At 59.5% G+C, this 9261-nt stretch overlaps 1 protein-coding gene across 1 annotated transcript in view; it reads right to left on the reverse strand.

Annotated features, from left to right (window-relative positions):
* The window catches only part of KNDC1 (kinase non-catalytic C-lobe domain containing 1), a gene marked incomplete at its 5' end in the record, with an annotated part of 32102 nt that extends 24292 nt beyond the window's left edge, over positions 1 to 7810 (reverse strand). The window contains 4 exons of the mRNA XM_081158479.1: positions 79 to 225; positions 2452 to 2510; positions 3052 to 3250; positions 7709 to 7810. Coding sequence (XP_081014605.1) covers positions 79 to 225; positions 2452 to 2510; positions 3052 to 3250; positions 7709 to 7810 — 507 coding nt within the window. The remainder of the gene's footprint in view (positions 1 to 78; positions 226 to 2451; positions 2511 to 3051; positions 3251 to 7708) is intronic.
* Between the last annotated feature and the right edge of the window lie 1451 nt (positions 7811 to 9261).

Consider the following 9261-nt stretch of genomic DNA (forward strand, 5'->3'; position numbering starts at 1 on the left):
GCTCCAAGGCATCAGGCCACATGGAGGGTGTTGGGGCACAGCCTCTGGGGTGAAATGAGGGGAAAGCCCGCAAGTTACCTCAAGGTCTGGCCGGGCCCTGGGGTCCTCAGCCTGCATCTGGTCCAGCAGCACCTCCAGATCTCGGCTCAGCTTGGGCTCCAGCCCTGGCTCTGCCACATACTCGAGTGCAGCCTTCAGCGTGGCCCCCAGAGAGTAGATGTGAGCCTGTGGCACCAGAGCCCATTAGTGTCATGGGGCAGCATTATTCACAATAGCCAAGAAATGGAGACAACCTCAGTACTTGTGTTTGGGTGAATGGACAAAGATCGCGTGGTATCTGTACACACTGGGATATTACTCAGCCCAAGAAAGGATGGCCCTGAGGGCATTCTGCTAAGTGACATAAGTTAGACAGAGAAAGACAGTGTTTGATACCCCTAGATGTGGACTTTGAAAAAAGTCAAACTCACTGACCCAGAGTAGAAGGGAGGTAGCCTGGAGCTGGGGTGGGGAAATGGGGAGACGCTGGTCAAGGGTACAAAGTTCAAGTGACAAGAGGAATCGGTCCTTTGCATGTCGTACGTAGGACAGTCGCTAGTGAACAACACTGCACTGAATACTCCAAAGTTGCTGAGACAGGAGGTCTGAAATGTTCTCAAGACCAAGAGAAAGGGCGAGTAGGAGATGAAGGTGTTAACAGCCTGCTAGTGGTATCACTGCACAGGGCAAACGAGGCCGTGCACCTTAAGCTCACACGATGCTGTGTCGTTACGTCTCAGCAAAGCTGGGAAGCAGCGTGGTGCGGGCACAGGGTCTGTGTGCTTGTCTTCTCACCCCACCTCTCCAGCCCGCCTGCTGTCTTTACTCGCGGGCTTTCCAGGGTAGTTGCCATTATAAACCGAACATTTTCCATCTCTGACTGGTAACTACTAACACAGGCAGAAGCTATTTATTTTTGGGTTGTATCTTGTTTTCAGCCCCTAAAGTCTTTGATTCTATCATTTCTCACTGAAGTTGTTTAGATGTCAGGCTCACAAACTCGTCACCTCAGACAGCACAATCCTGTCCCCACCTCACACAGTATTCAGTGGTGTCCTCTGCCACTTGGGCTCCCTGTGGACACAAGGTGAGCCCACCACCCCTTCGTGCCCAGGATCCACCAAGAGCCTGCAGGGCAGCCTGACCCCGGCAGGGCCAGGGCACCTCGGGCTCCCATGAGTGGCAGGTTAGCTTTGCTGTTTTGCCCAGGATCATGCGAATGAGTCTCAGCAAAACCATAAAAGGAAGTTCCAGAACATTCCATGCAGCAGGATAACATTTTATAAAGTTAAAAACAGCACAAGTGAAATAACAATGACTTCAGGGCTCCATACTTGTGAGATGAAGACAAAAGGAACTCAGGGGGCAGTGCTGGGTGCTGGTCACTGTGGGCAGGGGTGGGGAAGGGGATGGGAGGAACACAGGACAGGACTGGTTCCAGGGCGTTTCTGTTGCAGCTCGGTTCCCTCACCAAAAATGCAATGAAAAAATAAAGAAGTCCGTGCACGGGCCAGTAATGGGAACTGTATACACCGAATAGTTCTGACCCATGAGGCCCCCAAATCCCTAAGACCTGACAGTGGGGTCTACCGGAGACTCATGGGCCCGGGTCCTGTGGTCCACGGAGCTGGGGTGCAGCCTCTGAGGGCCAGGGGCCTGAGACTGGCTTCTTTTAAAGTAAAATTAAGTATAGGAGGGGCCAATCCTAAACTCTTACTTGGGGTAAAAATTTAAACTCATGTCACTAAGCTAATGAGGCTTTTACTGGGAAGATTTTTGAGTTTGTAATTCCTCATTTCTTTATTAACGATGAATTTATTTTTTCTCCACCATCTTAGGAGACTGTGGGCACCTTGAAGAGAGAAACCACGAATACTGGTTTCTATGGCCATTCTCCACCGTGGGCCAGAGCCCAGCATGGGACTCGGTGGACAGACAGTGCTGAGTGGATAGACAGACAGTGCCCCCTGTGGTGCTGCAGGGCCATGTGCAGAGGGAGCCCTGCGGCCATGCACTGAGGGGATTCAGGGTCCACTCCGCTGAGGAGGGGCCTCCCAGAGGCCTTGGTGGCCGAAGCCATGTGTGACCCCTAGAGTGAGTCGCTGTGGCTGCCTTGTGAATTATTATCCAGAGGCTGTGACCCATCTGCGAGTCCTCACAGACATGCCAGTTCCCGCCAGCCACCACTAGTAATTTTAGGCACTTTTAACATGTTAAATATAGAAAATTCACACTCTAGAAAACACACAAACTGTAATGACAACCATGTGTCTGCACACCAAGCTGTCACTGGAGCCGAGCTGCCAGAGGGAATGACAGGGTGGGTGTGCCCAAAGCTAGCCAAGCAGGACCGCCCCTGGCACACAGTCTCCACTGAAGCGCTTTCCCTGTTAACCACACGCAGCCACTTACCTCAAAAGTGTTCCCAGTCACATCGAACTCCGGGGGAACAAAGGCACCCTCGGGGTCATCTGGGGAAGGAAAGAGAAGATGCTGTGATCACAGGCCGGCCAGGAGACGGCTTGGGGTGAGGAACAGACTCCAGCCCTGAGCTCTCCCAGGGCAGTTCTGCCTCCTGCCCCTTCCCTGTCCTGGTCCCTGAAGAAAGGGAAACCACCTCCTTCCCTGCAAGTGTGGGAACATGGTTCCAAAGAGGAAGAAAAGGGTGCTGTCTTCCCAGAGGAGAGAGCTGATGGCACCAGGCCTCTCCACTCAGACCCACCCTGGGGTAGGGGCGGCCCTGTACCCATTGGCTGCAGGGTCAGCCAGACCCAGGGGGCCGGCTGAGGTGCCAGGCCCATCCTAGTTGCTCTCAGGGCTTGTGGGGCCTCCCCCTGGTCCTTTGAGGGGCTGTGTGATGGAGCTGCAGATACCAGCACCCACCAGCAGGGCCTGAGACCACAGGGCTGGAGATGCCATCAGGCTACCATGGAAACCTGGGTGGTGTGACTATCCCTAGCCAAGGGAGGGGCCCCTCCATCCGCTCTGCACCCGCTCCTCACTGGGCCTCACCGCTGAGCTGCTCCATGAAGCACACGTTCCCGCTGGTGTTGAAGGCCAGGGTGTCTGGAGTGATGCAGAGGGTCTGGAAGATGGCCGAGTGGGCGACGCTCCTCATGGACAAGCTGCACTCCAGGCACACGGCCCAGGCCTCTTGCTCGCTGAGGCCACTGTCCCGCAGGGACAGGATGTCGGCCAGGGACACATTCTCCTGCCAACACAGGCCTCGCTGACATGGCTGTGGGCACAGGCCTCCCTCCCCAGGAGGACCGGCCCCCAGCATTGAGACTAATTCTGGGGAGGCAGACAACGCATGGCAATTTCATTTTATGTCAGGAACAAGGTTTTAGGTGAGGCTTTCTTTAACAAAAGCCAACAGAAGCCACCTCATGTTTCCGGGATGTCAGAAGACACAGAACATTTGGTGAGATGATTAGGTGCTGCCAGGGGCAGGTGTTTGCACCTGTGGCCGGGACCTGGGCCTTTGTCCCTGCAGTCCCATGAGCTGGTCACCCACTTGCTGAGACATCACTGACCCACAGATCATCACCCACAGCTCGGGGACACGGAGATGCTAGCTGTTTTAGGCCGTGAGCAGAAGAGAGAGACGTGGGAACTGAGGATGGAGTCGATGCCTAGGAAGGCACTTCTATGCACCGGGAGCCATTAACACAGGGCTAATGTGCGGGTCCAACAGCACAATCGAGGGACACGCAATAGCACCCACTTACACACACATCTACACAAGACGCACACACTAATACACTATCCAAAGGCCACGTGGGTTTGTGCCTTAGGAGAACGAGGCTAATCCGTGTGTGAGTCTGTGCCAGCCCCCCACAGGGCCCTGCGCACATCCACTAGTGTGCCCGTGTGGCCAGCACACCCAACGGCTCACATAGCTGGTGACTGAGTGTGCTGTCAAGAGAGGGGAGCCCAGGCCAGTTGTGCCCACGGGGCATCTCTTTGCCCACTGCTCTGTCTCCTGCTCAGGTCCAGGCCCTGCCCACCCCCTGCCCTATAGTCCCTGCACCTATTCATAGTGGGAGCAGCTAATCGGGGGCTTGTCTGCATGATTTTATGAGGTGACATCCATGGATTCGAGTCATTGCTTCCCTGTGGCTGAGCCCCCGACACTCTGCTGTTGCAACAGGAAGGGGGAACAGTTGGAAGCCTAGGCCAGGACAGCCCAGGGGCGCTGCTGGCTCGCCTGAGAGGGGGTCTCCCGCATGCTGAGGGGTCCTGATCCTTGGGCCCCACTGGGTCTTGTGCCCCACCCCTCACCATCCCTCAGCAAGGCAGTGCTTGAGTGGGCCATGGGGTAGGTGTGAGGGCGGGACCACCTAAGTCCTGTTCCTTGTGGGGCAGGAAAGAGTGGTCCCCACCCTGCGACTGCACAGACACAAAGTCAACCCTTCCAGGCTGGGAGGAGGGGTGCAGGAAGGCAGGTGGAGGTGACTCCCCAGGGCAGGCTGCTCCCCAGGACAGCCCGTTGTTGATCAGTCCCTGGGACCCTGGGCAGGGCTGGCTTCCCACCCAGGGCTGTTTTCTGGCTGCAAAAAAGTGCCCATTCAGGGGCTTCTGTGTCTCAAAGACACAGACACAGACATGAGCCAGGGTTCCATGGGGACCCAGGGGTCCTTTTGGGCATTTTAAATGTACTCTCTTATAACCAATTACTTTTTTAACCTTGGAATGGGGCCTGCCAACACAAAACCCAGTCACTGCTGAGGTTTGTCAACAGTCCCCATGCCTGCTGAGGTCCCTCTAGTTGCCAGACCCCCAGGCCTGGGGAGCTCTGCACGGCGCCCCGCTGGGGGTCTGCCTACTTACCCTAAAGAGCCTCTCCCACTCTTAACTATCACTCCCCCTTGGTTCTCCAGCTGCCTGCTTCTCTGAGCTCGTTTCTTTACAGACTTCACATGTATCCTCTAGGGCACAGCAGGAATGTCCCTCCTTCCTAGGGCATTCCCAGTGACAAGGTCCCCATCTGCCTTCAAATCCTAAAGCTCAGTACTCAGCCCACAAATGCTGGGAGGTTCTTGCTGAACTGGGGAAGGATAAGAAAGCTCCTTACCCCTCAACGGAGTCTGGGGACCAGGAGACACCCTGTCCTCCATGCCCAAACTGGTACGCCATCTTCTGTCCAAGCCTGCCTTCGTTCTCTCCGCCCCAATGTCCCTGACGGACAATGGCACCACCTGCCTCTCGATGGCTGGCATCTGCCCCTCTGGCAGCCACTGTCCTGCCTGACTGGCTGCTCTGCCTGATCCCAAAACCCTATCCTCTGCTTGTACGTGGTGGTGCCTGCAGGTGACCAGAGACCGCCTGGGCTGCAACCCCCAGGGCGTTGCTGGGTGGTGCCAGCCCCTAACCATGTGCCCTGGGGGTTTCCAGCAGAGCTCTCCCACGTGTTGGCATCCACAGGGCACACGCCAGAGTAAAACTGCTGGGACACAGGCTGTGGCAGCCTCCACTTCACAATGAAAGCCAAGTTTTTTCCAAAGACTGGTCCCTTCATTCTTCCAGCAGGGAGGGCAGGCCGCCGTCCAGCTTTTTGGGTCTTGCCAACCTGGAGAGGTATTCACAGTGGGAGTATTTTCTATCCCCTATTATAATGACGTCAAACATCTTTTCATACATTCATGGGCTATTTGGATTTTCTCAGGTGACACTGGGGAGCGACATTCCAGGAGCTCCTGGGGGGTCCATAGGCTTCTATTTCTTGACCTCATTGAACAGTCAGTTGTAAGTGGCCAACTCCTGTGTCTCTGGAGGTTTGTACATGTCCTGGGCCTGGTGCCTGCTGTCCCTCACTGGGGCTGCTCATGTCCTCGCTGTCCTGGCTCTCCAGGCTCCTTCAGCAAGCCTGCCCAGGTGACACACAGCCTGGCTCCTCCCTCGCCTTGCACAAAATGGCTTTCGGGATGCCACCTGACTACGTATCGCTTTAACAGGCAGAGTCATGTGTCCCTGATGTAGATTTAAAACCTTCAACGCTGGCCAAGCCGAGTGTGTGTGGAGTCAAAGTCTGGACCTGGTGTGTTCTCAGGAACAGGTCATGCCTGCTCCAGGGCTCAGGCCCTGGGCACTGGCCTCCTGTTCTGAGAGCACACCCGAAGGCAGCACCTGTCTCTCCAGAGTGGCGAGAAGTCTGAGGAGCCCCCTGAACCTTCCTGCTGGATGCTCAAAAGCAGGACAAGGCGACATGCCACTTCACCTGAGGCCTTGGTTACAGAATGATGGGGATCCCTGACCCCATGCACTGTGCACAGAGGGGCACAAGGGACACCTCCCAAGAGAAGGTGCCAGGACACGGTGGGAGGACAGACTGTGGCGACTTTGGGTCCAATCCTGGCTCCCGGCCTGTTTACTTGGCCCAGTACTGCTCAGTGCGTGGTGCACAGAGGAGGCCGGCTGAGCGTGGGCGGCACAGAGGAGGCAGGCTGAGTGTGGGCGGCTCTTTCCGTGTCTGCTGTGGGGGTTCAGGAGGCGAGTCTTCTCAGGATGCACTGGAATGCGTCCTCTGGGGAGCTTTGAAGGCTGGGGCGAGGGGCACCCTTTCTTCTTCCATCAAAGCCATGGAGATGTCCAAAGGTTTATTTATTACCTTGCCTCTCTTCTCTGCAGCTTCTCTCACCAAATCCAGGTCACCATGGGGGAAGGGGGGGCAGCACCAACCCCCGGGGCACTGGCTCAGTGGTCCCTCCTGGCCAGCAGCGGCTTCCTGAGACAGACTCTGCTGCCCAGAAAGGACTGAGCTGTTTCAGCCTGAGCTCCTGCAGCCTGAGCTCTGGGGGGACAGGCTGGGGGGTGGGCCAAGGGCAGAAGGCCCGGGAGACTGCAGGTGCAATGAACCCCTTCTGTACTCCTGGCAGCACCAGCCAGTCTGACTCACTCGGACAGGCACATGGGGGGTCTCCATCAGCACCAGTGTGTGGAGGGAAGGCATCTCACTACTGGCTGCATGGTCCTCAACAGCCAGCAGGGAAGCCCAGGGCATTTGCCTGCTGGAGGCTCGGAAGGCCCTCTGCCCAGGCCCTACAGCCTTTGGAGACAAGAGGGTCATTCTGGGAGCAGCTGCAACTTCTGGGATTATCTGTCATGCACAGGAGTCTGGCTTGTTTGCCACAGTCACAGGCAACCTGGCTCTGTGGGCATCTGACTGGGTTAATGGCCAGAAACCCCATGTGACAGATACCCCTATGCACCTTGGGTGGGGGCTCACTCTGTCCTCTGTGAGCAGGAAGCAGCCCTCAGTCTGACCCCCCCCCGCCCAAGCACATCAATGGTCAGGCCTCACTGGGCTCTGCCGGCGCCTCCTGCTGACCCCCTAGGTCAGCTGCAAAGAGAAAACAGTGTTCTACCCCCCAAATGTGCCCCCACAGCCCCTGAGCCCACCTCCCACAGAGCAGCAACTTCAGCGACAGTCCACCCATGGCTGTCCCATGCGGCATTCCAGGGGTCCTGCCCCCTCCAGCGGAAAATGTTTAAGGCCGGTCGGTGGAAGGCAGGGAGGCGGGGGGGGGGGGGGGGGGGGGGGATCCCCCTACTGCCCCACCTGTACCAGGGGCGGGGCGCGGGGGGCGCGAGGTACCTTTCCCCGGGACTCTCCGCGGATCCCTCCGCCAGGGAAGGGGGGGGTCCCACCGTGGGGCCGGGGTCTCACCTCGTCCTCGGGCAGAGTGGGGAGCGGCTCGAAGTCGTAGAAGTCCAGGTCCTTGCCGTCCACCTCGTAGAAATCCGCCGCGGCCGGGTCCATGGCCTGCATCCTGCGAGCGCGCCGGCCGCGCTGCGGCCCCGGCCCCCGCTGGCCTCCGCGCCCGCGCCCCGCAGGCGCCCCCCGCCCCCGCGCCCCGCCCCGGCCCGGCCTCCCCCGGCCTCCGCGCCCAGGTCTGCCCAGCGGGCTCCCGAGCGGGTCTGGCTACGCGCGCCCGGGCGCCATGGCAACGGGCCCCGCGCCGCCCCGCCCCGCGGCCCCTGCCCGCCGGGTCCTCGGTGCGCCCCGCCCGTGCGTCTGCCGCAGTGTCGCCCGGACGCGGGAGGAGGGACACCTGGGGCAGCGCTGCGGGGCCCGGCACTCGAACGGCCCCGCTCAGTGTGGCGGGCGCGAGACTCCCGGGGGGACGGTGGCCGCTTTTGGGAGGCGGGGTGGGTGTGCGCCGCGGGGAGGGGGCGGCCCGTCGGGGAGGGGCCGGGGCCGTTTCGGGGCGGGGCCAAGCGGGCGGCCGGTGATTTGTTCTTAGAGGCGGCGCAGGCTGCGGCCGGGCTCCGCGCCCACCCGGGCGCACGACGGGCCAGGGCCGTGGCGCACCCCAAGGACATCGCTGCGGGGGGCGTCGACCCTCCGTCGGGTCCCTGCCCCCGCCGCCGGCCCGGGGCGTGGCTGCCGCAGTCCCCGCTGGGGTGGTGGCCGCAGAGGCGCGCAGGCGGGCGGGGCGGGCGGGGACCCGCCGAGCGGCTGGAGGGTGGCCAGCCCCTCGCTCGAGTTAGGGTCCCATGGACGCCTCGTGGGGACCAACAGCTACAGCTTTCCCCGCACCTTGCGAGCCAGCCTTCTGGGTGTGGAACAGAAGCCCGAAGACCAGCCAGCCCCTCCCCCTTGGGCAGTCCTGCCTGCTCACGATTCAGCCCTTCACTGCCCATTAGGCTCCGCCAGCTGGGCTTTGCTCAGCACCAACGTGAGCCTTGCCCCAAGCTGGGGCCTGGAGTTGGGCAAAGGGCCAGAATGCCCCCACCCACATTTCCCACAGAAGGGTGGATGGAAATCACACCACCCTGAGTTGACATAGGTGTCCCCCACCCCAACCCCCTAGAGAGCAGAGCTGTGGCTGCGGTCCCCCACAGAAGAGCTCCCCCATGTGGCCAGCCCTGTCCCCACAGCCTCGCCTGGCCAGGCTCACAGCAGGCACTGCATAAATGCTCCTTGTGTGAGTGAGGCAGGGCTTGTGACAGGCTCTTCAAAGTCCAAGGGTGCAGTGGGCAGGGACACGAATTCCTACCGTTCTGTCTTTGGGTCAGATCGCTGTGGCCCCGGGCCCTGGATGTGACACCCAAGGATGTGAGGGGCTCTCGAGTCACAGGAGAAACAGACGGGTAATGAAGCCTGAGGCTGGCGGCCGAGATGGGTACCAGGCAGCCTTGTGCCAAGTGCTGATCCTTAGGCCCACCCAGCTCAACTGGAGCAGAAATCAGGGGCAGCTTCCTCCCATCCTGGGATAT

The sequence above is a fragment of the Miniopterus schreibersii genome (assembly GCF_964146895.1).
Source record: "Miniopterus schreibersii genome assembly, chromosome: 14".
Taxonomy (NCBI): domain Eukaryota; kingdom Metazoa; phylum Chordata; class Mammalia; order Chiroptera; family Miniopteridae; genus Miniopterus; species Miniopterus schreibersii.